Raw genomic sequence first — 26,952 nt, forward strand, 5'->3', positions numbered from 1 at the left:
AAAAAAACCCCATGATATGGTAAGTTCAGCCAGAGAGAGGAGTGAGAAAATGAGAGGCTGTGGAGTCTCCTTCACTGGAGATATTCAAGAGCTGTTTGGACTCTATCCTGAGCAGTGTGCTCTAGGTGGCCCTGTTTCAGCAGGGAGGTTGCCCTATTTGCACTCAGGTGGTCCCTTTCAACCTCAACTATTGTGTGAAATAACAAAGGCACTGTTTGAAGAAGCCACCCATCAGCCCTATTAGTCCCCACAAAGGAGATAAGCAGACCACAACATATGTGAACTACTACAGAACAGATCCTGGAAGCCTTCATTCCATGGTCAGAACTAATAAATAACATTTTCTCTATTAAAGAGCAAATATAAAAGTGGATTGTTGAGATTAATGCTACAGGTATTCACTTTTCAAAGTGCTTTGCCAAGGCTAATGAGCATTATTTTCCTTGTGTTGCAGATGAGTCTGGGAAGTAGAGAGGTTTCTTTGACTGTTGCAATGCATGGAGAGGCAGATTTACTCCTCAGGTGCCCATATGCTGGTTCCTGGAGGATTTTCTGTGGGGTATGATTTTTCCCATGCTCTCCAGCCTCAAAGTCCCATGGAGCAATGCACCCTGACCTTTTGTGTGTTGTTTAGTGCTGCTGTCGTCTTGCACTCTGGGAAGAAGTGAAAGCGAAAATCCAGTGGTGTTTTTAAGAGAGGAGAAGCCGGTTGGGTGCCTTTTTCTCTGGGATCCAAGTGGTTTCTGCATCTCCTGTGCAAGCCTCTGCAAAAGGAGCTGAATGAACCAGGGGCTGGAAAGGCTGCTCAGGCAGGGAAAGGAAGAGGCATCAAGGCTTCTTTGGCTCCAGACCACTTTTGAGGTATTTGTACTGTCTTCTCCTTTAAGGGGTCCTGTCTTCTAGCCAGTCCTTTCTCTTACAAAATGTTGTTTCCTCTTTTTAAGTCGGCAGCTAAAACAGGCTCTGGAGCAGGAGGGAAATGATCAGTGTGTTTCCCATTTTCACCATCAAGAAGAATGTGCTTATTTGTGTGCATGATCTGGCTACGTATAAAATGCTCCTTTTTATGGCCCTGCCTGCCAACCTTCACGCAGTGCTGCACTACTTTCACACTGCCCTTCTGAATGCAAAACCCCAACAGCTTCCTTAAGTGGTGCACTCTTATGTAAGAGTGAGTGACACAGAAGGAACGGGATAAATCTGTTAGAGCATTCTTATCTTCATGTAATTACCAATAATGTTTTCTTCATCAAATTAACCTGTATTTTTTTCATCTTGCCGTGTTTTGTTAGTATCTCCTTTTCCAAAATTGCCTGTCATATTGGCAAAGAAAGGATAATTTGCCAGGAGCGTTGCAGCAGAAACCTTTGCCTCTCTGCTTTCAGTGAGCAGCTGCTGCCCAAGCTGGAGGAGACTGCATTGTTTTCCCTGTGGTTACTGGTCCACTCCCCAAAGGGAGCTGTGGAAACCCTGGTGGTTCTGGTTCAGAACAAAACTCAACAGAGAAGCAAACCAGATGTATCACTCAGTATTTTGTATCACTCAGAATATTGGGTTTAAAAAATGAGAAATTCAACCAGTGAAACTGTTCATTCTGTTCAACTTAATGTGCTGCAAGCAGAACATAAACTCTTAGTAGTGTTTTCTACTAGTTATTGTGGAAAATCTGTTTAAGAGCAGTTGCTGGGAAGGTGTGTACTTACTCTCAGGTTTATTGCAGGCGTATCTCAGCTTAAGCACAGAGTCCTGCTGATTGCTGTCTGCACCAGCTGGCTGGAACTGTGGAAACAAATTGCACCCAGGCTCACTCTGAAAATCTCTGTTTTGTCTCTTCCCGTGTTCTCATCCCTGTTGTGTTTTGCTTTGCTTGGTTGGTTTTTATTACGAAAGCTTGTGAGTTCGGCAGATTCAGCAGCTCGACAAGGTGAAACCAGTAGTGAAAGTAATGCAAAAAGTAGCTCTTATGTAAACGCTGTTCCTTTTCTAGGAAAGAACTTGAATGGAAAAGAAAATCCCTGGGATCCGCTGAAGTTCCCTGATTTTTATTTCGTTGTTTCCTTACTTCCTTCAGTACTATTCTTGTTTTCAAGCTGTTAAAACTTGACTCCGTTTGTGGTTGTGTTCCTCCCTTCGCCTCTGTTTCTGGGAAGTGGGTGGGACTTTCAGCAACTTGAGACTAGTGCAGGTAGTCGGGATAAGCAATGTTAACTTCTGCTCTGCTGGAGACTCCATGCGTAATTAGAAATTAATGCCTGAATACTCTGAAGCTTCCTCAAGGTGCTTCTCAGGTAGGGACATACCAACACAATGTTGGTTTAATGAAGACTTCTAACTGAAAGCCTTTAGAGCCAGGCTAGTGAGGAAAGTTGAGTCAGTTTTCCAGATTTCTTTTTTCTTGTTTGGATAAGTGAAACTTGTGTTTTCCTGAAACCTCTTTCACAAATTCATGGCAGTTTCATTGAAATGATTGAGGTTTCATTGCTGACTAAATCCAAGGTGTTTGTTTATTTTTTTTAAGAAATACTGTAATTTGAGCAGATATTTTCTGTATCTTTTAGGTTTAAAAGTAGAATTCAATTTGACAATAAATATTTCATCTTAGGGCAAACAAAACATTCAGCACCAAACATCTTCCTTGTCTGATTGTTTGTTTGTTTTGAAAGTGACAGCAAGTCAAGATGTTATTTGTTGCATGTATTTACTGAATGATGTGTGCAAAGCCTCTGCCCAGAGGAGCCCGAAGGACCTGGACATGGAGCCTTCTGCCCAGCAGGCTCAAGACGGATTTATCTTTCCCTGCAGAAACACCTTTCCCTGCAGCTGTCTTCTGCTGGTCTAAAGGATTGCAAGCTTGGTATCACCAAAACTCATCTCAGTGTTGTAGCAGATAAGCAGTATGAGCATTTCTTTGCCAGTATTCCAGTTCTCTTGGCTAGTAGAAGCTTTACAGCACTTGAAAAGTGTTTTCTAGAAGGATAATAAGGAAGAGATAATGAATGCTGAATAAAGATAATGAATGCTGAATACTGCATTTTATGCTCAAACAGGGAGGAACCTGGTGAGGCTGACATGGGATCCTGGAGAATGTAAGAGAGCATCCAATGCTGCTGGTGATGAACACCCAGGGCAGGCTGATGGATTTAGCCCACTTTGTGCAATTGTGTTTCCTGCTTCTAACCATTGCATCTTCCTGTCCAAGTGAGTCTCCTTGTTTGACCTCTGTGCTTTAAACTGCACATTAGTAGCTAAAAGCTTTTTAACTGTTAGAAAGCTCAGTTATGTCCAGTTAAAAATAAAACCACAAAACCAGTAAGGGGAGAAAAGGAAATAAGGAGGTGAAGGCTGATTCATTCAACCTGTCACAATCACCTAACTTGGAGGGGTGACTTTCTGGTTCTGGCTGAAGTCAGATGAGGTGAGTCCTCTCTCGTTCAGACTCTCTTAGGAGAGTCTGAATGAGTAAACCCTCTTTCAGCTCTCAGCACCCAGTGCTAGCATATTCCAGCACTTCAGCCAGGCTGGTGGCGCATTTTGGCTTTGGCTGTGAACTTCCTTTGTCATAGGATCGGGATGTCTGTTGGAGGTATCCCTGATAAGATTGTGCCACAAAGTTTTCATAGGGAAGAAAATAAGAACGGATGAGTCATCTGAGCCTGTCTGAGCATAGAACCACCTTGCTCAGCAGGAGAAATGTGTTTTAGCTCACTTCCCAAGCTGCCACCAATGGCAGCAATGGAGGAATTATGTCATGCTTCTACCCCCAAAATTACTCTGTGGTCTGGGCCCAGTACCCTAAATTGTCCATTGGCAGACAGCGTCCCTTAAACCATGACTGGATTCACCCACACATTCTCTAACACTAAAACTCTGGGGAGAAAATTGGTAGAAAAGAATTTTTCTTTGGTTTCCCATTTAGGTATTGCCGTGGCCAGTGATGACCCTGCAAAGGGGACGCACGACTCTTCCTTTGGCAAGACAAATGTGGCAGTCTATCACTGTGAGAGCAATGCATGCGAATCAAGCAATTACGAAGACTGCACCAAAATTGGTGAAACACAAAATGAGAGCTTTTCAAATGAAATAATTCAGTTGGTGACCAGTGACACACACATCACCATGTGCTTTCATCAAGGAAATACGCTTCCTAAAGGAATTTATGCAGTCTTCTGGGAGAAAGACATGGGAGCAGGAGACTCGTGTGGCATCCTGGATTATGAAGGTATGCTCTGCTGGGAACCTGGCTAGGAACTTATGGAGGACATGTTTTGGTTATGAACTGTTGTATATTTAAGCAGACAGCAAGGTACAGAAGTAAACAACTTCTGAAAATGAAAACTAATGCCTTTTGTGATGAAGTCGTTGAGTCGTTCACAAAAACAAATTCAATTCTCTCAGGTCAAACAGTGCTTAAAACTACACGAGGAGCAATTCAGACAGATGCGGGTCAGGGAGGAAGCTGGAGGAAGCCGTTCCTCCCATAAGGAGAAAAGGTAGAAGGTGTAATTGTGAATGGTTCCCCTAGATGGCCCCCGGAGTACAGAGGTGGCAGCGGTGCGCGTACACGTACCATATGGGTTCCTGACCAGGGATTCTATCACGCTGTAAGCCAGTATTACAAAGAACCATCCCTTAAATTCACATACTGAGCTTGATGTGTTGTGGCATGGAATATCACTTTGGCTAGTTTGGGTCGGGTGTCCTGGCTTTGCTTCCTCCCCGTTCCTTGTGTCCCTCCTCACTGGCAGAGACAAGAGACTGGAAAGTCCTTGATCAGGGTTCAGTGCTACTGAGCAACAACCGAACACTGGTGTGTAATCAGCATTGTTCTCAAACTAAAGCCAAAGTACAGCACTGTACAGCTGCTAGAAGGAATTAAGTTTCCCAGCCAAAACCAGCACAGTAGGAAGGAAGGAGTTTCCAAGAATCTCTTAGAAGAGGAGTAAGTTGTATGGTAGCCCAGTGGCGTGCAGGCTAGGTGAGAGATGCACCCTGGGGTCTGAGGTTTACCCAGCTGCTGGTCTTGTTTGTTCCTCTTTTTTGATTCCTGTATGTGAATGGGGGTCGCAAAGTTTTGGCATCAACTGAATGGATTTTAATTGCAGAAAGGTGATTACAAGCTTTTTATGAATGTTTTGTTGTTTTTATTATATGTGGAAAATTTTTGCTTTCCTCAAATTTGAAGATTTCCATTATTGGCTCCCAGAACAATTCAGCAGCTTAAGGGAAAAGCTAAATGTTGATTTGAACAGCTGGTGAATTAAACACGGTTACAACAATCTCCAATTTCTTGTGGTAAATGGAGGGCCCACGTTCTAGGCTTTTTAACCGTTGATTGAAGATCTTCTAAATGATCCATATTTATAATCAAAACTTCTTCTGTCTTTCAGCTTCCTTGAAAAATAGGTACAGTAACATCATTACAGAGGAGGTAAAAGTTTGCTGCAAAGCAAGCACAAACCTCTCAGTGCCCAACCATACCTTGAGGTGCTACACTGAAGTGTTGGATGAGAAACCCAGAAAATCAACAGCCGACATCACTGGTGAGGGAAATCAAGGTAATAGCTTCATGTATGTGTTTGCCTTTTGCTTTGAGAGAGGTTTGCCTGGACAGATGTGAGCAGAGTTTCATGTGGGTGGCACGGGGAGATGTACTGTACCTTCATACCTTGAATCCACGCATGCTGTAGCCATCCAAACTCAAAGACTTTTCACAAGTCCCTGTAGGTGCCCAGTCCTGGATTCATGTATCCATAGATGCAGGTTTCTGTGACTGTAGTGGTATAGCTGTAGATACAGGGATGCAGAAGGAAGGTGCTATGTGATGGCTGTGCAGCAAGTGTCCAAGAATTCCACTTAACAGTAAGTGATAAATGAGACTGTGATAAATGAGACTTCATCTCTAGACTAAGAGGACATTTGTCACATACAGGTATTTTTATATCTAAATTTCTTTCACTGTAGAAATCCCTGGCATCTTCCTTAGGTTATGGACAAACAGGGCATCTTTGTTTGAGACCAGTAAACACCATTTAGTCTCTTCTGGAGACAGTCCTTAGTAGGGGTATGGCTCTTCTTCACTCTTTGCTATGTTGTTTGTTTGGGGGGTTATTTTTTTGGTTTTGGCTTGGGGTTTGTTTCTTTTTTTTGTAATTTTTGAATGTTTGCTGGATGAGTCTATGATTCCTCTTCCAAACTGGACCAGTATTAAAGCAAGCTTTCTAGATGTTTGTATGTTTAAATTCCCATGCATTGAAGTATTTTAAAAATGGCCAAAATGGATTTCCCATGTGGCCTTTTAACCCATCACTAAAGATGGGTCTTGTCCCTCTTCGTTTTGGTTATTTCAGATGAGATGGATGTTCAAAGGTACCTGTTGTGGTGGGGAGCCAAGAATTGGCTTCCAATGTTAATAACCCTTCTTTTGTTACAGGCATCTTCATTGATGTGAGATGATATTAAAATATCCTAAGCCAGAAGCTATTTGTTCTCTCATTCATCAGTTCCTTTTCTCAGCTTTTGTAGAAGCACCAGCTCCAGTTCTCCCTAGGTGCTACTTCTGAGGCAGGCTTATTTCTTGGCACACCTGTTTGATTCACATGGACTTTATTTTCATCTGCTCTCCAGATAATCCTCAATATTTGGTCAGTGAAAAGAGCAATGTTGGTGTCATCACCACCGTAACAATTCCTGTGCTTTGCGTAGCAGCAGCTCTGGCAATATCTTGTGTGCTACGGAAAAGAAACGGTACAGTCTAACAAAATGTGATGTTTTCTATGGATAACATGCCTTGCAAGTGGTGCTGGTAGTAGAAGAAGCATAAAGGGTTTTCTTTCTGGATTTCATTTCCATAACAAGTTGATAAATCTCATTCATTGTGAAGGGGAGGCTGGGCTAGCAGCTGATAGGAATTCCACCACTGCATTTGGTCCCATGACATAGGCCCCAGTCAGAATAGTTTGGGTTGGGAAGGACCTTAGGATCATCCAGTTGCAACCCCCCTGCCATGGGCATGGACACCTCACACTAAACCATATCACACAAGGCTTCATCCAACCTGGCCTTGAACACTGCCAGGGATGGAGCATTCACAACCTCCCTGGACAACCCATTCCAGTGCTTCACCACCCTACCAAGAAAGAATTTCTTCCTTATATCCTAATAAGCACAGAACACATTTCCTTACTGCTACAGTAGTACATCTAAGTGACTGCACTGCTCAGCCTTATCCCTGTGAGATCCAGCTCCTTGGAGTAGGCTCAGACTGCAACATTGCCCTGCAACTTTCCCTGTAGAGACATATCCCAGCCAGGAGACTGCTGATATCCAGACATGGACTAACAGGTCCTTTAGGTGGAAGGTTCCCACTCACAGCTGTGCCTGCTGAAGAGCCAATTTAAATTTAAGAAAGGATATTTTCCTAAATACATCCAAGTGTGGAGTTTGTTTTACAAACTAATATGCATGGAAAGGGGGCCAACAAGAAATCTGGAGAGAGACTTTTGACAAGGGCATGTGGGAATGGCTGTAACCTGACAGAGGGGAGATGGAGATGAGCTCTTAGGCAGAAGCTCTTCCCTGTGAGGCTGCTGAGGCGCTGGCACAGGGTGCCCAGAGAAGCTGTGGCTGCCCTATCCCTGGCAGTGTTCAAGGCCAGGTTGGACACAGGGGCTTGGAGCAGCTGCTCCAGTGGAAGGTGTCCCTGCCTGTGACAGGGGTTGGAGCTGGATGAGCTTTAAGGTCCCTTCCCACCCAAACCATTCTATGAAAGGGCTGGGATAGGCTCTGTGGAGTGAATAAAGAGTCATGTGGGTAAAATCACCTGGGAATATCTGCCTTTTGCTCTTCCTTCCTCCCCCATACCACAGAGACTGCAATATTCTTAAAGTGAGATGATATTAAACCACCTCATACTTCAGAACAGTTGTGCTACAATAGAGTATAGAACTTGAGATCCAGCTGTGTTGTCATGTGGCAAAGGATCAGACCTGCCATATGTGGTGGGGTCTTGTACAGGTTCACAAGGCCTGTGAATCTCTTGGAGATGGACACCAGTGAGTTGCTCAGGCATTTCAGATTCCATTGGGAAAAAACAACTGCAAATTTGTTAGTTTTAATTCTTTTAAGTAAATCTTTGCTAATGCTGGTACTTTACTTTTTTGCTCTTGTTGTTTTTTTCTAGGACCTGTCATAGTGCTTCATCAGACTTCATGGTAAGATTTGATTTTAATCAAACTACATTTAACTATGTTAAATGGTGAAATCACATTACTATAGTGGCAGGAGGGTGTTTGGTGAAAGACTAGATATGTTGACTAGGACCGTGTTCAGCAGATGCCCATTTCCTCCCTACATCAAGTCTGAGTCAATAGATTTTAGCCCCTACATGACTTTCCAGTGGTTCCATTACTCATGCGTTGGTCATGTGCGTGCTTCTATAGACACCCCTTGACATACAGCTTCCTCCTGTATCTTATAACCAACCTGGCACCAGGGTTTATGAAACAATGTGTAATGCCAGAAACTGAGACATCTCTCAAATCCTGAGCTACTCCATCCTGTAAAAATAAATGGTGGGGTTTTTTTTTCTTTTTAGGAGAAAATAATTAAACAATTAAATTTGTAAGTCTAAATTTAAAGTTAAATTCTTGGTCAGAATTCAGTTAAAGGTTAAGATTTTTGTCTTGTGCTCCCTTTCTAGTGAATGGAGTGAAATATCTGTCTTGAGAAGATGATTCATCTCGCCTTAAAAAGGTTTTAAGATGAAACAGGTGAATTACCTTTTGAAGGTGCCTCCCTGGCAACTCTAAAGGAAGCCAATGGGAACAAGCCAAGATGTTTGAACATCTACAGCTGGACAAAACACAAAGGTGTCTGAGAAAAAAGAGTTGTGCAAGTGTTTGCAAAACTCAATAAAGATAACACTAGTCTCACTGTAGTTGTTACAGTAAGATGTATTAATGGATATATTAGTGTGACAGGTAAAACATTTCCCACTAGTGGTTTCTGTGAGGTCCTGCCCTTAGGTGTGACACTGGGTGATGCTGCAGGCCTGTCCTGAAGCCTCTCTAAGGCGAAGGCTGGTGGGCCACAGCAACCAGGGCAGGGTTTCAGCAAAGATGCCATGACCTTGCTGGGCAATCAAGCTGCAGTCCTGTTACGTTTCAGATTTCCAAGCCAAAATACAGACAATTGGATTGTAATTGTTACTGAAATCAGCCCATGCCTTTGACCTCACATATTTTTCCTTCAATTCTGCAGCTGTTAGAAAACTCAGGAGTGGCTTCGGACAGTTAAAGCCTCACGCCTATTTGACAAACATCCACAAATGAGAAAAGTAGGCTTGGTGCTAGCACCCCACTCCTCAGTAGCGTCATACAGCATTCAGCTCAAGAAGCTCATTTTATGAGACCTCATGGCAGTTTTCACGAACGTTCCTTCACCAAATCCATATGTTCAGTGAATACCCTTCAGCCACAGTTGTCCAGCTTCAGGCTTTCACAAGCAACACAAGAAGCTCCCTGTATCTCCCCTCCTGCCCTGGTGCTTCGCTGAGGACAGCAGGCATTGCAAGATGTGTGCCTGGCTCAGCAGCACAGGTTTAAACCAGCTGAATTCTCTCAATGGTTTTCATGACTGCAATGATCAGTCCGTGTGAAATTCTGCAGAGAACTGTACCTGTGCTCAGGAAGGTTGTGCTGAACCTTGAGGTGGATGCTCACTGCATGTCTTCCATTTCATACTGTGATAGCACGCCCACAGGGCTTTATTTTCTTTACCTCCTAGGTGATCTCTAGATAAAAAAATGAACTTCTTACAATCCCTACATCTGAAGACAGGTTTGGGTATGCTGTGTGCAGTATGTGATGAATGCTGCACTTCAGGGATCTCCATTTTGCAGTTGAAGCGATTTATCATTCACACTTGATTCAGTTAAATCCCCAAAAGTTTACATTAGACCTAAGCTGGCTTCAGGCTTGTCCTGGGTTCAGCTGTAGCAGTCATTTTTCTTCTTCCTAGTAGCTGGTGCAGTGCTGTGTTTTAGACTTTACCCTGAGAACAGCACTGATAACACCCTGATTTTTTTCGTTGTTGCTCAGTAATGCTTACCCTGATCAAGGACTTTTCAGTCTCATGCTCTGCCAGTCAGGAGGGGCACAGGAAGACAAGAGGAAGCAGAGCCAAGAGCCGGGACACCTGACCCAAAGTAGCCAAAGGGGTATTCCATACCACAGCACATCATGCCCAGTATAGAAACTGGGGGGTAGTTACCTGGAAGGCTGGACCACTGCTCGGGTCTGGCTGGGTATCAGTCAGTGAATGGTGAGCAATTGCTTTCTCTTCCTTGTTATTTCCCTTATCATTATTATTGTTGGTGGTAGCAGTAGTGGGTTTGTGTTATACCTTAGTTACTGGACTCATCTTAACCCGTGGGGCTTGCATTCTTTCCATTCTCTGCCCCATGCCACCGAGAACTGGGGAGAAGGAGGTGAAGTGTGAGTAAGCTGCTGCGTGGTTCCAAGTTACCAGTCAAGCTTAAACCATGACAAGACTCTTGAGCAAAAAGCAGCAGCAGCACAACTGGAAAAGCAGATCTATGTAACAGTGTGAACACTTGTTGAATCAGTTTTACATGGTTTAATTACCCATAAACCTGTAGCTGAAACTTCCAGCAGGAAATCTCAAAGGATGTGGGTTGTCATGTGACTCTTGAAATTTGCTGCAATCAAATCTGAAGGGAAAAGTTCATAACGAAAGACATCCAAAAATATGTTATTAATTAATGTCAGAAATGCAGAAAAGCCTCCGTGCTTCAGTTTGTTTCTTGTTTGGCACAGCAGACGAGTGCTGTTAGGAGGTGGTTTTCCTTCCCCAGTGAAGGCTTTACACTCATGCTGATCTGAGATACCCTTTTAACTCAGCTGTCACCTTATTTTTTGGATTTTGTCTTTCTAGTTTTAATGTGGTGGAATGCAGTCAAAACATCACGAAGAGATGGCAATCCCCAGCTATTCAAAGGCTTTTAGGTATTTACTGATTATGTTTTGATCCACTTAAAATAATTTCTTCATGTTATGTTATTATGTTACATCATGAAGAATGTGATAGTATAGTTATTCAGTAAGCCAGAGCTAAGGTTGCCCGTAAAGAATCCAGACTGTACAAGAGTTTGGAGGTATAAGGAAAAGAATTTCCCTCTTTACACAGTGCCTTAACACAATTGCAGTTCCTGGGTTTTTTTTCCCCAGAACAGGGCTGCTGTAAGTTTTCAATGGAGTAGAGCTGTGTCTAAAAGGAGTGAGTGAGGAAGAGGTTTGTTTGGTGTAAAAGCCATCCTTTTTGGAAGAGATAACGTATCAGCTGCTATAGGCTGGGAAAGGAGTGCTTAAAATGGGTATGGGCCTTTCAGTTCTTGGCCCCACTGCAGCTATCACAAATGCTTTAGATTCTGTTTCTTTCTGCTGTAAGTTGTTGCTGTGGGTGCCTTCAAGGAAGTGCCGATTGCTCCAGCACATGCAGTCAAGCTGCACGCTGAGATTCTGGAGATTTCCACTGATGTACACATTGTTTTCCTACACCTAGGAAAATCCTGTCTTCAAATTGAAGGCTATGGCAGTGTGGTGCATGATGCCAAGGACTCAGCGGAGGTACAGAATTGTTTCTCTAACGACATCTCTTTAGGCTTACAAGGGTGTTATGAGAAATAACCAATAAAAACCTGTCACACAAATATTCCTTTACAGGTTACTCAATCACCATTTTTCTAACCATTTTGTTGTTGGTTCTAGCTGATACGTGCTTTAGAGGTGGCAATCTATGTTATTGCTTAAGCAGTCATCGCTTTCACAGACTATATGTCTTTTATGACTACACAGCAGTTAAGCACAAGATATCCTCTGCTCCCAGAACTTCCTATTTGAAGCAGCCTATGAGGAACAAACATTATTTTTCTCCTTGGTCCACTTATGCCAGCACTTTGTGGTTAGCCTTGTATGTGCAGCTGCATTGTGTTCTTAAGATGGTCCTTAACATGGCAGTTCTTTTGTATGGTCTTTTATTGAGAAAGACAAATGTGTATAGAAAAACCTCTGTATGTGTGTATCTGGTGTTCAAATTCCTGGCTGACCCTGGGTGGTTTTCATATAAACTCAGATTTTGAGTTGTTTGGAAAAGGGACAAAATGATATCTGAGAACTCACATGGTATTAATTTGAGGGAGTCAGGTTTAATGATGTGCAGATTTGATTTCTACTCTTTAGCATCAGCTGGGGCCAGAGAGCTGATCAATCACAGTCCTTATGGCTCACTCAAGCACATTTTCATTTTGGTTTCTTCTTTCTACTGATGATTATACAGATTGTGATATTCAAAGGCATCGATACCAACTGTTTCACTTTGCCCCTCCTGAGCTGTGTCATGCTGTTAGACACCAATTATCCCACATCTCAGGAGGAACAGCTTTAAAAAATCTACAATACTTATTCTGGGTAACTGCACTGTGTTGTTCTGCAATATACAAATATAGGAAAATAGTTGTTTATGAAAAAGACTGCTCTGACTCACCAAATGCCATCATTTGATATTTGTAATTTCATTTTAATGTTTTGTCTGCTTGGGGTTACTTTTGTGTTTTTATACCATTCACAATGAAACAACTTAAAACCTGGCTATTCATTGATAACCCTGGGTTGATGAGTCGTTACTTCGTATGTTAATCTTTTTTACAAAGCATCACCATTAGATGGTTCCCAAACTCATAATCCAGTATTATTGTCATGATTCACTTTAATATTACAAAAGCAAAGATGGGCAGTGAGAGATATCTCCTGGCATTTACTTTTGTGTCCAGTAGTGAGCCTCTGTAGGGCTAATTGAAAGGTCATTTCACAACCTGCCTGAACTCTGTTTTCTTTACAATGACTGATGGAATGCCTAAGCTTCCAAGCATTCAAGAAACTCTTTGGGAACTCACCCCTTTCCCGAGGTCTTCACACAGAGAACAAAGCAAGAAGAGCTTTTCAGCACATCGGGGAGAGAGCAGGAGCTACATGTGAACTGTCACAGAGATTCCCTAGTTACCAGCTCTTATGCTGCAGACACTACAGAATGTGTCATTAAATGTGAAGGCAGGAGGCATGTGAGAGGTATAAGAATTTAAGGTTTATCTGAAGTAAGGGAACATCTCTCATCTACTCACTCGTTACAAAGCCAGGACATTTGCACCAACCAGTGGGAAAACTGACAGACTGAACTGATTGTACCGAGCTCCTACATTTCCAGCAGGGACACAACTGGGAGATCATTGCCTGAGTTTAGCACTGTGAAGAGCAACTTTGAGCTTATTTTTCCTCAGTTGATTGTAAAGGGCAGGTAAGTGCTCACCACAGAGCACTCTTTAAAGTCCTGCCCCCAGGGTTGGGGGTTGTTCAGTAGTAGGAAACCGTGGGCGTTTTAGGTGTGAAGTCAAAACCAAGATGCACCTCTGGAAAGAAATCTCTCCCTCCACCCTCCATCACATTCATTTTCATACTAAAATGAAAGCTGCACATTGCTGAACTGCCTTCAGTAAACAGCTGGTGTAGCTGGAAGAAAGCAAGGCAGGTGTGGCATACAGCACTTCGGGTCTTGCATTCATCAGTAAGACAACAGAGAACAAGTAAAAAGATCCTTGAAAATGCCATGGATATGTCTCCCAACTGCGTTGCTCTTCCTTCTGCATCTTCCTTGCTTCCCTGGCCAGAACGGTACGTACAGCATAGATGCTCTTACACTTCACAAGTCTAAATCTTTCCTTTCCCCCCTTCTGCTCCTGCTTAGTCTGTCTCAAGCAGGTCCCTGGCAAATTCACCAGCAGCAAAAAAGAAGTGGAACTTTGGAAAACATTCCCTGGAATTATCGGATGAGTTTTTAGAAAGAAGTTTAAAAATCATGTGATCTAAACTTTTCTACACAGAAGTTGCACACTGTGGAAGCAGTGGATTCCCCAGTAATCCAGCTGTGGGAATTACTGGGAAATTTCCCAGAATTCACAGTAATGAACTGTGTCTGTATTGTTAAGGTTGACAGGGGAGCCCACTGCTGGATAGAAATGAGCATTGATATTTGCTAGAGACAGAATTATTGAAGGTGTAATAAAACCTTACTAGAAATTTCCAATGCTAAATATTGTTGTAGCTATTGAGAGTACAGGTTGTAGGCAGTGAAACTGGTGAGAATACTTATTTTGCCCTTCTTTAGTTCATGTTCGTTGAGGGGACAATACTGGTTTGTGCAAACAGGCTGATGGAGATGGATTTCCTGGGCTTTCCTTCCCCACTTGTAAAGGCTGAGTGCTCTGTGCTTCTCCAGCTTTCTCCATCACCCTATTTCTGTGCTGCTCTGGAAGGTAATGTTGACAACTCCTGGGTTGCCTTAGTTCCTTTTCTAGGTGGTGTAAGAGGAATGTCCTTGTGTCTGATGAGGTCAGATTGACCGACTGTATCAAAATTCCCATGATCTGGTCTTTCTGTGGTTGTTCCCTTATTAAAACTAATTGGTTTAAGTATGTAGGGATCCTTAATTTGCTTGTCAACAGTGAGTAATTCTCCCCTTTGTAGACTATGTCCTAGATACACAATACTTTACATTTCATTGTCCTGCCCTTGCTTTTTAATGTAATTTCTTTTAGGTGTTTCCTGTTTGATCCCTCTGTTCCATGCTGTTCATTGCATGAGTACTTACTGGTCAGATTCTTTTGATCTTGAGGTCGTTTGGGAACTCAAAGGGTTTCATGACATTTTTATACCTTTGTTTTTTACCATAGGCTGGATTTGCACTTTCTGCAATTCTCGTCCTAAGAGGCTGCATTATCCACTTGATGCTGCTAAAGCCTCATTTCTTTTTGTTTTTTAAAGTGTAATTTTCTTCCATTCTCTGCCATTTTTTGGATACTTTTGTATTCCAGATTTAGTTCCTCGACCAGCTCCAATTATTGGGCTGAGTTCAATGAAGCTTGTATTTTGAGAATTAATGGGATCATGCTGGAAGCTACAGAGCAGACTAAATATTTTTAATGAGTAACAAGCCTCTTTTTTGCTGAGGCATGAAAATGTTGAATTCCACAGGTCAACAGGCATGAAAGGCACAATCGGCTTCAGGGCAGCCAAGAGATGATGGATACAGAATAGCAAGGCCGAGGTCCAGTCTCAAACAGCAGTTCTGTTGATGGACTAGTTTTGGAAACTACTTCAATATTATGAACAGATCAAGAAGAACACTGATATTACAATACCAATTTCATTTCTTATTTTTAGGTGGAGAAAATGAAGAGTCAACAGACATTATCAGTGTTCGTGAAGGAGAAAGCATCAACATAACTTGTTCAATTGAAGGTTCAGAAAATGAAGTGGGAACATACTTGAAAACTAGCATACAGCCTGTCAATGTGGTATATGTTTCCAGGCACAATACTTCATATATCCTTCCTGCTTTGGCTAACCGCACCAAGTACTCAAAGGAAGGAAGCAATCTCAGGATAACTCTGCACAATGTGCAGGAATCGGATTCTAATATCTATCAATGCAGTACATATGTTAAAACCGAAAGCAATCACAGAAAGCTGTTTGGGAAGACAACCATAGTAGTGGTAAAAGGTACTGCACCTTTTCTGTCGTGAATTAATAAATATAGCTGTATATTTGAAATCAAAGAACGGAAGAAAGCATAATGGGAGAGGGAGTCTGACAGGACTTTCCCCATGTCTGCTCAGGTAATGTACTGATTTAAAGGAAACTGTGAGTCTGTTCTGTAAACAGATGAAGAAAACACTTTAGGTAGAACATTACCAAGAAAACCCCCAGAACATCAATCCACAACAAATTTAACCCTAGCTATGGGTTTTCACATGAGTCATAGGATGCTGCAGCAGTTTGGAAACAGCTAGGACAGTTAGCTCTTTCCAAAACAATCTTTCCAATCTCTGTGAATAGCTAGGAGACAATGAGCCAGTTTTTGGTCGTGGTTTTTACAAATGTCTTTTCCTTTTTACTATTTCATCTTACAGGACAATTTGATAACAACTGGGAAGTTGGTGCTAGGCAGGGCTTGCAAGCTGGGCATCAGTGGATAAAGGGATGTGGGGTTTTTCTCTTCTTACCAAACAGTTGATGATGGGCACGAACACTCCTTTTGGCAGGTGTTTCTAGTTAGAGATTTTTCCCTTTTAAAACGTTTTTATTATAAGAGGGTTGTGTCCCCAGTATTCTCTTTGGCAGCTTGTTCCTCTACATCCCTTCCCTGCTGATGAGAGCCTCTAAACTGCTACAGCTTCACCAGAAATCAGTTTTCTTACTTTCCTGTCCTCAGGGCATGCAAAACGTACTTGACAGTGGTGTCAGTAATAGCCTGTTATATCTATGAAGAGTTACCCTGTCCTTCCTTAGGCTTCCCTTATCAAGCTTTTTGACTGTTTTCTCACATGAATTCCATCTTGTTGATTATGTACTGTTTCTCCAAATTATTTTATTGAATTATCTTGTACCTCTTCAGGATTCTGCTCCTCTTCTCTAAAATGTTTGCAACCTTCCCAGAATTACCTCTTCTACAAATGTGATTAATTCTGTCTTCATTCTCTCATCCACATTAACTAATGTCAAAAGGGATGGGGCTTGTCCTCAGAGGAACTCAGTGAAACTTGTCTTCCCAGCTGGACAGCAAGCCATTTATAACTCCTTTTTGTTGAACACTTTCAACACTCATGGAACCCACACTGTATGATTTCACCCAGACAAATGGTATCCAGATCTTGCTATAACTTAATTTCATTTGAGAAGGCAGGCAATAATCCATTTCTCAAAGGCAAGCTGATGTAGTTGTGTCCCCTTAGAAGAGTTCAGTACAAAAGATATGTATTTTGTAAGTAGGTGGAGACCTTTTACAATGGGGTAAATGTATTTGATCAGTCCTACTTTCAGCAAAACCATGCCAGATTGTTCCCAACACACGTGTAAAGGTTGCCTCTAAAGAAATAATTTCATCTAAATTTCTGTGGTCTATTTTTATTGTCTTTGACCTCTGTGTTTAAATTGCTGTATTTCATAGTTCAGCTGTACTGTGTTGAGTATGTGGTTGCCATTAATCTCTCTTGTTCCTAGGTAAACGCAGTGGAACTGTTGAACAGGCACCGCTGTATGTGAATCCTCAGCAAGGCCAATCTGTCAGCATTACCTGTGCATTGAAAACCTCACATGAAAATGAAGGGATCTACTTGCTCAAGACTCACATGCAGCCTGAACCAGTGCTGTATGTTTCGGGTCAGAATACTTCCACTGTTTTTCCTGCTTTTGCTAATCGCTTGGAGTATTCAAAGGAAGGGGAAAAAATCGTGATAACTCTACACAACCTATGGATAAATGACAGTGACATATATGTATGTGCTGGAGTGGTGAAAAACTCCTCTTTTCTCTCAGTGAACAGAAGTGGCACTATGATGCTGATTAAAGGTATCCTTTTACTTGTTCAATCGTAAAAGACTAAGGTTGTAAGGCAAAAGCTGAACCTAAAGCTTGCAGAACCTTAGTAAGGACAGGGGAAGCACTAATCCATGGCTAGACTTCTTCCAGTACCTGGGAAAGCTTGGAGAGTGTGCTCAGACTCCTCTGCCCTGTTGTGCTAGGACACAGCCAAGCACTTTGTTCCTACCTGCCTTGTGCTATCAGAGGGGAATTATGAAAGAAAAAAGTTGCTACAATCCCACATCTTAAAAATAAACCAAGTTCAGAATCAGATAACAAACATTCCATTGTGTCCATGTATAACCCATCACATTTAGGGAATTAATTAGTATTTTTAGCATCAGTTCTTTGACCTTTGTGTGATGTAAATGTCTTTTAGAAACCACTTCTCTTTGTGTTTAAAAATAGCTCGTGCTAGGGAGTATGGAACAAGTCCTCAGGCACTTACTTAAAGTACCACAGATAATAGCAGAGATGATCTCACACACCCTTATTATACACTGAGCACTCTGGGAGCATGATCCAAAGAGAGGGGTGGTTTTTCTTCTGCAGGATAGTGGTGTAACTGTTTGCTAAACAAAGACAAGCCCAGCAATATAGTGCTTGGTTTTGACCTTACCAGTATAATCTAACCCTGTGCCCTGGGCTGTGATGAGATCTTTGGGTAATTAAAGTAAGGTTTACACAGGCCCTAAGAGTTGCAAACGATTTGTCTTCAGTCTGCAAAAAAGGCTGTACTCTCACTCTGTGCTGCTGAGCCATAGAGGGTGCAAGGATTCAGTAATGTGGGTTAGGGAAAGCAGCATCTGCACATCAAAGAAGCATTGTGATTACCACTATTATGTTATTCAGGTATGGATTAATTGAGGTTTTAGAGAACTTTAACACTTTCCACCAGCACTATTGTGCTCAGTGTACATACTTCAGATAACAGTAGACTCCTCCTGTTATTCTGCTTGTAAACCTAGCTGTTTGCTGTAATTCCTATATAGTCCTGGCCAAACCCTCAGCATTGCTGTCATACAGCAGTAAAACATTTTCTGTTTCCATTATAAGTGTGTGGTCCTACTTCTGACCAGTGCTATAGAAACTACCACCTTTATAGAGTGCTTCTCGCTGACCCCCCACATGTGATCCTTAGGAAAGCACAGAGAATAGAAGTGGGAAATAATATTGGGATAACAGATGTGGCTCTGTAGCATGCTATTGATAACTGATTCTTTGCTGACCAGTGAATAATACTTTATTAATAATAAAAATAGAATTCTACCTCTTCATATTTATAATACTGATATAATTTTACATGCAGAAGGAGAGCAGACAGACTGCAAGAAAAATTCCTGGCTTGTCTATGTTCTTATCACCATGGTCATGCTCCTGTTCTCTGTGCTGATGTGCTGCACCTTGAACCGTGTTGATGTAAGTTGCTACAGTGCCAAAGGAAAACTGAATCCAGGCACAGTGAATAGGTGCTTTTGATATTCTTTGTAAACAGTGACAGTCAAGCAAACATTTGATAAACCTTAAGAATCATGGCTTTCTATTGTCTCCTCTTTGCCCTTGGTTAATGTCTCCTAGCTGTAAGCTCTTGGCAGTAAAGTCTGTGTCTTCTTATGTTTCTGTTACTTTTAGTAAATGAGATACTGTTTGCCTTTTGAGACCAAGCCTCAAGTAAGCCTCACAGTCAATAACACAGCCGATGTTTGCATATATTTCCCTGAACAGAGCACCTTATTATTCTGTTTTGCTGCTTTCTTTTGTTAGTTGGGAATGGGACTGTATATATCCACCTTGTATTCGATGTAAAGAGGATGTTTGCAGGAGAACGTAGCATCATGTCTGAAAGTTGCTGTAGGAGAACAATTTTATGCCATCCTAGAAAAAAGGCAAACAAGATTCTTTTGCCTTTACTGGTGTTATTTACACTCATATTGTGCAGCCAGTGCCCAGAAATTGTCTCTGTTAGATCCTTCTGCTCTATAAAAATGACTCAAAATCGACAGAGTATGGTTCACAGACCAGACCCTTATCTTGTCCCTTCACTTCAGCACTGCTAAAACCCAGTGGTATAGCATCATTCTTGCAAAGCCAAGAGGCCTTCTGGGAACTGTCCCTTGTGTAACCAGTAACAAACTGAGGATAAGCCTTATTTATGCTGGAGCCACAGTTACAGCCATCTCTTGAATGAACTTTTGGTGAAATTACATCAGACTGACAATAGAAAGTTAAATAAATAGGTCGACAGTTTCCACCTATAGTCTAAGCCCTCACTGGGTGATGAGAGGTGGCTGGAAAGTAAATTTCCATTTCAGACATATGGACTCTGAGGTGTAAACTGACTCCTTGGTCAGAGTCTTTTCAAGTTTGGTGCTCAATGGCTGTTTGGTTTGTTTTGCAGTTGAAGAAGTATTTCCAGAACAACTCCCCAAATACAGTATATGAAGACATGTCTTACAGTGTTAGACAGCACACCTTGCAGACAACCAACGCTTGCTGCATTGACAATTAAGCTTCTGCCAGCTGGGACCATGCATGGATCAACCATTCCTTTACAGGTCTCCCTCAGAGCTGCCCTAGCAACCTGATGTGGTAGCTGAACTGAAGATGCTGTCCCTTACCTTCTTCAGAAGAAAGAAAAACCCACTTCATTTCCAAAGCTTTTTCTGTTTTTTGATCACTTGTAATTTTGGGTTTTTTTGGTTAATGTATATAAAATGTACAGAAATGCAGGTATCCTGCACATGTGTTTGCAGTTTAGGATGGAATGCAGTGTTTTCTGGACTATACTTTCTGGCTGGAGGCAACATATGGACTCATTTCTTTGATTGATCAATAACCTTTTCAGGGAAGGGGGGGTAGATGATGGAGAGGTCCGGCTCTGAGCTTTGGTAACTGCTCAGAAAGACTGTAAGATGCAACAGATCCACATATGCACGGATTGTAGTTCTCTTGTGAATCCTCATGGGTCTGCAGAGGAGCTCAGGTAGTGAAAACTACTCAAGAGTTACAGCAAAGAAATCTGCTTTGAAGAGACCTCAGAGACGTTGTGGCAGAGCGTGGTACGAGTGAGGTGCTGCGTGTGTGGGAGATACTTACGCAGAGAACATAATGGCACTGGAAAAACACAGTCAAGTCTGGATTTCAAATTACAGCCTTTGTCAGAGATACTGATGTGATCGCTGTGGGCTTGGTGTGGTTGACATGCCAAATGACCAGACTTGGGCCATGGGGGCATTTTGGGACAGCAGAAATACTAGTGATGTGCTGGTGTTGTCTCAAACTCCAGAGCCTTTAGGACTACACAGCTGAATGCATTTCTCCAGGTCAGTGAGTCTACACTGTACAGTACAAGGTGAACTGATCTGAGATAAAACCAATGCCTGCATTCCAAGCAGGGTGTGGGTAAGTCAGATCCAAATCTCTTAAAAAGGAATTTATCAACGCCATCAGTCAGGTGGGAACTAAGTTTGGTTCAATAATGGCTTAGGACAGGTTGCTGTGATGAGCTTAACTCTCCTCTAGCTAAGCAAAGGCTACAGCTTTCTCTGGGGTGTTTTGGTTTTGGAAAGCTGTGTCTGCTGCAGAGAGTCAATAGTTTGCATGCCCAGAGGAATATCAGATTGCCCAGTCCCGAGGCAGGATAGATGGGTTGATGTGTGATTTCTGGGAACAGGCTGACACTGGAATTTTTCTTTACTGATGTACTTGTTTAGTTTTTTAGGGATTAGGGCTGGTTTGCCATTAATGAGAGCTGGAGCGGAGCCAGGCACAGGGGATTCCCCCTCTCCGAGGTGAGCTCTGCTGCGATTCCAGCTTGCTGAGCCAAGGCTGCCACTTGGGAGAGCCCATTTCCTTCCAGATCTTACTCCTGAAATGCTGTGCAACAGACCCGAAGGGGAAATCTGCGCATGTGGGTGGCTGATGGAGGGGGTTTTACCTTGTAAGAGGTGTCTGCTGCTTGCAGACCCTGCGGTCTTCACATACCTGTACCTGAGTAAAATTATGTTTAGGACTGGGGCTTTGTGGAGTTGTGCTGTGTTTCTATACATGTATTAAAGACTTTCATATATCTTGCAAATGAACGCTAGTTATTGCAAATGAACACTAGTTATTGAAGGGACTGTTTCTCTTAGTGTTTTGTTTGGTTGCTGTGGGGTTTCTTAAATAGAGTTACTCAAAGGCTTGTTCCAAAATGCTGCAATGCAACACCTCAATAAACAACAGATTTTCCCCTTTATTCACCAAATCTGTGTGGATTTGGGTGGTTTGGGGTTTATTTTCTTTTTTGTTTTAAAACTAAGCACTGAAAAAAATTACCAGAGATCCCAGGGGGAACAAGAGCATCTGCACTGGGGTCACTTGGAAGGCCCTGGCTCAGAGGGGACTGGGCTGGAGCAGACCCTGAGGGACACAGCATAAGGAAAGCAAGACCAAGCCAAAACGTCCCCTATGGCATTTAAAGCAATTCTGTCTGGAACAGCCCCAGCTCCAGTGTGGATGCAGAGCTGGGGAAGATGATCTAACAAATTAGATACCAATCTAGGAACTAAAGTGCCCAAATCAGAAGTAATCACTTCTTATCTGTTCTTATTTGTGAGAAGAGGTGCAGGCTTAGCAGAGAAGGGCAATACTCAAAGAGAGACAACATACAGAGGCTCAACACAAGCAAGCTGGCACTAGAGAGCAGTTTTCTGTAGCACTGCTACTGGGCAAACATGACCACAATGATTAGAAAAGAGAAGCTGTGAAAGGAAACAGCAGTGGAGGTGGTTGCTTTGGCTTTCATAAATAAACCTAGCTGAGGAAAATGCCATTGAGTGAGAAATGGCCAGAGTTGTAGCTGTGCAGGGGAATAGAGAATCAACCCCACAATCAACCCAAGCAGTGGTGAATGAGCTGCTTGAAGAGAATTGCTGGGGAAAATAGCTCAAGAATGTCATGGAATCACTGAATGGTTTGAGTTGGAAAGGAGCTTAAGATCACCCAGTTCCAACCCCCTGCCATGGGCAGGGATGCCTCACACTGGACCATGTTGCCCAAAACTGTGTCCAACCTGGCCTTAAACATGCTAGGGATGAAGCATTTACCATTTCTTTGGGCACCCTGTGCCAGCACCTCACCACCTTCACAGTAAAGAACTTCTTATATCTAACCTGAACTTCCTCTGTTTAAACCCTTCACTCCTTGGTCTTATCACTACTCTGAGGAAGGGTCCCTCTCCAGTATCATTATAGGCCCCCTTCAGACACTGGAAGCTGCTCTGAGGTCTCCATGGAGCTTTTCCAAGCTGAAGAGCCTCAACTTTCTCAGCCTCTCAAAGTGTCAGAGTGAGGGGTTGGGTATTTGGCGGTTTAAGAGGGTTGGAGGGTCCTAAAATGCATCCTGGAGACAGGCAAACCAGATTGTTCATCTCCACAACTGACAAGAGAGCTGCTCTGGGATTATCCTGTTGCCTTTGTTGTTTTTCTGTCTCCTGTCCCTGCATTGGACAGGGAAATGCAGTATAGGGCTCCGAGTCTGGGCCAGGATCCAGAGCAGTGAGAATGGTATCAGGGTATTAGTGAGGTCCCACCCCATTTCATGGGATAAATGACAGAAATTCCTGCTGGGAGCAGAGCACATGGACTCAGTAACATTGAACTGAGGAAAGCACTTTAACCCTTTGCCTAAGGAGTATCTGACAAGTACATGATTGAACTCAGATGGCAAGAACATTCATAAGCCAAGCTGAGGCGCAAAACGTTTTCCAGGAAGGCACTATATGGGATAGAATTACGTCCTCCTCTTGTTGTGCCTTGTGATATGCAAGTCTAGTGACTGTCCTGCAAGCAAATGTGCTTCCAGCAGCTGTAAATGCTGCATGACTTATTTCTCACACCTACATTGGTGTTATTGCCTGGGGTTAGGTCCTTCCACCCATCTGTTACTGGTTGCTCCTTGTGATCATTATTCCATCCAACAACTTACACAGGAGATTTACTTGGAAGATATGACCGAGCTAGAGGGCAGGGGGGGATGGACGTGGCCGTGGACTTGGACTTGCACCAGGCCGTCCTGCTGCTCTTTGCTGTCCTTGCCCTTGTCCTCGCCTCCATCTGCGTGAGGCTGCGTGAAGCTGGGAAGGAACGGCCCCGGGAGCTGGCAGTGGCTGAAGCTGCCAGGGAGAGCAGCTCCGGGAACCAAGCAGCAGAGCAGCGGGGGGGAGGAGGAGGAAGAGCGGAGAGAGGTGAGAGCTGAGCAGCGGGAGCAGACGCCGGAAGAACCGAGTCCCGCCGCCATTCTGGACCCTGCGACGGCCTAGAGTATTCCCCGGCAGTTGCCTGCTGAACCCCAGGAGGATGCAGGAGACCACGCAGCGCTTCCCAGCAAGGCAGAGGAGGAAGATCCGGACTCGGGAGAAGAGAAGCTGGTGGTGGGAGAGCTGGCAAGCACAGCAGCTACATCAGCCCCAGTGACGAGTGCAGCTCAGGCAGCTGAGAGTTCTGACGGTTATGAATGTTTTTTGGGTGCCCTTGGGACCTGTTTGCTGATTGTGATAGGGATCAGCATGGTGGCACACACACAGAGTGTGTTCTATCCACAACCATTTTGTCTGATCCCAAAAGTTAAGCAGAGTCAGGTTTGGGTCTTGTCTAGGGTTAGACAAGTATATAGAGGCACCAGGAGGCTGTCCCCAAGGCTGGACAATCATGAGTGGCAGGGCATGTGGGACAGTATGGGCGAGTATCTGGTCCACTGGGTTCTTCCAGTGCTTTGGAAGCATTGGAGGTGGAAGGCAGCTGTATGGAGTCCCCAGCAGCAAGCTGTAGAACTGCTGAAGGGGACGGTGAATGATTTTGAGCCTGGTGGGCCCAGATACTTCAGGCCATCAGTCCAGAGGTGCAACATAGAGGTTGACTCATGATCGAGGGGTGGACTTAAGAGTGATGGTGTATTTAAAAGTGGGATCTGAGCATGACGTGAATGGTATGGAATAAGGGGTGGATAATGTCCTGGTTTGAGCAGTAGCAGTCATTTTTTTCTCCTTCTTGTAGCTGGTGCAGTGCTGTGTTTTGCCTTCTGGGCTGGGAACAGTTGCTTGATAGCAAGTATGTTTTGAGTTACTGCTTGGGTGTTTTTTGTTCAAGGCCTTTTCTGAGCTCATGCTCTGCCAGGGAGGAGGAGAGGCCGGGAGGAAGGAGAGACAGGACACCTGACCCAGGCTAGCCAAAGAGGTATTCCATACCATAGCACGCCATGCCCAGGATGTAACTGGGAGAGACCCGGAAGGGCTGGAGCTCTGGGGGGGAATGGAGGAGGTATCAGTCGGTGCTCGGTCAGGCAGGGTGGAGTGAGTTATGGGTCAGTGGCTGGTGAGGTGTTGTATTCTCTTCGCTTGTTGTTTGCTTTATCATTATTATTTGTAGTAGTAGTAGCAGGAGTGATTTGTGTTATACCTTAGCAATTAAACAGTTCTTATCTCAATCCATGGGGGCCACATTCTTTGGATTCTCCTTCCTAACTCTCCGGGAGTTGGGGGAATGAAGGGGGAGAGTGAGTGAACGAACTGTGCAGATTTGGTTTAAACCACGACACTGGTGACTTCTCAAAGCCCTCTGTTAGTGAAAAACCCATTTGCATTTGACATTTCTGAGCACTTGTTTCCCAAGGCATTTAGTTTCTGTTTGAATGTTTGGTAGCACTCAGCTCACGATTCACAGCCCGCTTACAGTCAAGTTGAAAACATGCAGGGTTTTTCTGGTAGACTGATTTGGCTTTCACAGTTTAGAGCTCTCAAGTGCTGAAAATGCCTTCTTGGTGCCGCTTTTTTGACCTGACATCTCTGGTTAATATGCTTCTGCTCTAGTTAATGGACTCTGCTGATGCCTGACATCTGATTTAAAGAGTATTTGTGTCGTCATGCATGGTTTTAACACTATTTGGAATGCTTCAGTAGTGAAGTATTGGCTGTGAGCAGCACGCGAGAAATCTTCCAAATGCCACTTGAAATCTTAACAGGTTTTAACTTACCTTTTGATATATCACTGGTAGTACATTACTGGTCTTACAACTCTCTCATAATAGTCAGAGTCTTACCTTGTCTACAATATTAAGGCTTAATGGTAAGAGATCACAGTTTTCATTCAAGGAAGTGAAATAAAGCAACCAGCCTAAATGCTGAATAGGGTGAATAAGCCACTTTGTCCTAATACTAACATTTCAAAGGGTTGTCTTCATCTACCTTGTACAAGTGATTTTCTCTTCATCTTGAGGACATGAGGAAACTCTACTGTGTATAAATAAACTTCTATTAGGGCTGAATGAACACTCTGGATGGTGAAGATTCCTTCCTGTGTTACTACCTCACAAGAACTATTACTTTGCTTTTGGGTGGTATTTGTCTACAACAGCTGGCTGGCATGTTCCTGAAACTCTCCCCAGAGATCATGTCCATGTCCGCAGAGAAGATGCCCACCTCAGGTACCACAAATGTCCTGCTATACTCTTGTGCCTCTGACTGTAATGAGAATAATATCTTAACATTGCAGATGCCAAGTGGAAGATGTTCTCTCCCTCTTTCTCTGGATTAGTAACAGCAATTAAGAACTCTGTTTGGTCCACCTCCTTCTAATACAGTGGAAAACTACATTAGTCTCTTCAAGGAATCTGGCCAAACTCTGTGGTTCAGGAGCCACTATTGCCCACTATTAAGACATGAAGGCCTAAATGATGCAGCCTTCTCTCATACAAGTTGTAAAACCTGACTCTGGGGCTACCTGTACAATGCTTTACCAACAGAAGTAATCATTTCATCCTCATACAGCAGAATTTCTTACTCTGCTCCTGTAAAAAAGAGAAGGAGAGCTTTGATTTTTGGGTGCTCTTTCTCTACATATAACTGTTTTACAACTCTGAGACAAGTCTTGTGAGAAACCACAAAGGTCAGCTCATGGTGTGCAAGCTTGTGGGTGGCTGACATTTAAGGTGTAGCTGTGTTCTCCTCTGGCTGAAGGGTGGCTGCTGAGGTGATATTTTGCCCTAATATCCCAAACTTCTAGGAAAGAACCTGATTTCAAAAGCACTCTGTGACATCCCTATGGATTTCTCTGTTACTCTCATGCACTGTAATGCTCATAGTGCAAGCGTCTGTAGAGAGCCTTGTAAAAGTAGTGGCAGCCAGTGACTAAACGCTAACAGCTTTCGGACTCAAATCTCTTTCATAAAGGAAACAAGTTCGAGGTTTCAGGAAAGCCATTAACAAGAAACTTGGCATGTATGAGTGTCCGCACTGCAGATGAGGAAACTACAGTTCCTAATGCCTAAAATTAACTGGCTGAACTGAAAACCAGGCCTTTCTCAGAGCATGGTGTTCCTCCCTTGCAGATGCTGGTTTGGAAATGAAGTTGTTGTAGGCAGAAATGCACAATTCTATTTCTGTCTTAGCCAAAACAGGAAATAGAGGAGAGTTTCTAGGAAGTTTCCT

General features: G+C 43.2%; 2 protein-coding genes across 6 annotated transcripts; both read left to right on the forward strand.

The window, feature by feature from the left end:
* Positions 1-707: 707 nt before the first annotated feature.
* On the forward strand, positions 708-10,011 carry LOC117436798 (uncharacterized). 4 transcript variants are annotated; one of them, XM_034067671.1, is made up of 8 exons: positions 708-861; positions 3,048-3,198; positions 3,917-4,219; positions 5,388-5,555; positions 6,625-6,744; positions 8,180-8,210; positions 8,699-8,768; positions 9,259-10,011. In XM_034067671.1, the coding sequence occupies exons 2-7, from the start codon at positions 3,102-3,104 to the stop codon at positions 8,730-8,732; spliced, it is 753 nt and encodes a 250-aa protein (XP_033923562.1). In that variant the 5' UTR covers positions 708-861; positions 3,048-3,101; the 3' UTR covers positions 8,733-8,768; positions 9,259-10,011. The 4 variants fall into 4 exon arrangements, with proteins under 4 accessions (XP_033923562.1, XP_033923564.1, XP_033923561.1 ...); XM_034067673.1 differs by lacking the exon at positions 8,699-8,768; XM_034067670.1 differs by lacking the exon at positions 9,259-10,011 and having other exon boundaries at positions 8,699-9,231.
* Positions 10,012-10,212: 201 nt separating this feature from the next.
* On the forward strand, positions 10,213-21,638 carry CD7 (CD7 molecule). 2 transcript variants are annotated; one of them, XM_034067943.1, is made up of 5 exons: positions 10,213-13,742; positions 15,291-15,629; positions 17,130-17,477; positions 18,799-18,908; positions 19,888-21,638. In XM_034067943.1, the coding sequence occupies exons 1-5, from the start codon at positions 13,673-13,675 to the stop codon at positions 19,996-19,998; spliced, it is 978 nt and encodes a 325-aa protein (XP_033923834.1). In that variant the 5' UTR covers positions 10,213-13,672; the 3' UTR covers positions 19,999-21,638. The 2 variants fall into 2 exon arrangements, with proteins under 2 accessions (XP_033923834.1, XP_033923835.1); XM_034067944.1 differs by having other exon boundaries at positions 17,130-17,288.
* Positions 21,639-26,952: the final 5,314 nt, after the last annotated feature.

The sequence above is a fragment of the Melopsittacus undulatus genome, chromosome 11 (genome assembly GCF_012275295.1).
Source record: "Melopsittacus undulatus isolate bMelUnd1 chromosome 11, bMelUnd1.mat.Z, whole genome shotgun sequence".
In the NCBI taxonomy this organism is placed as follows: Eukaryota; Metazoa; Chordata; class Aves; order Psittaciformes; family Psittaculidae; genus Melopsittacus; species Melopsittacus undulatus.

Coding starts and splice junctions, on each gene's coding strand:
- LOC117436798 (XM_034067671.1), top strand. CDS start 3,102: ATGCTGCTGGTGATGAACACCCAGGGCAGGCTGATGGATTTAGCCCAC. Junction 4,220..5,387: donor TGGCATCCTGGATTATGAAG/GTATGCTCTGCT, acceptor TCTGTCTTTCAG/CTTCCTTGAAAAATAGGTAC. Junction 6,745..8,179: donor TGTGCTACGGAAAAGAAACG/GTACAGTCTAAC, acceptor GTTTTTTTCTAG/GACCTGTCATAGTGCTTCAT.
- CD7 (XM_034067943.1), top strand. CDS start 13,673: ATGCCATGGATATGTCTCCCAACTGCGTTGCTCTTCCTTCTGCATCTT. Junction 13,743..15,290: donor TTGCTTCCCTGGCCAGAACG/GTACGTACAGCA, acceptor TCTTATTTTTAG/GTGGAGAAAATGAAGAGTCA. Junction 17,478..18,798: donor CACTATGATGCTGATTAAAG/GTATCCTTTTAC, acceptor TTTTACATGCAG/AAGGAGAGCAGACAGACTGC.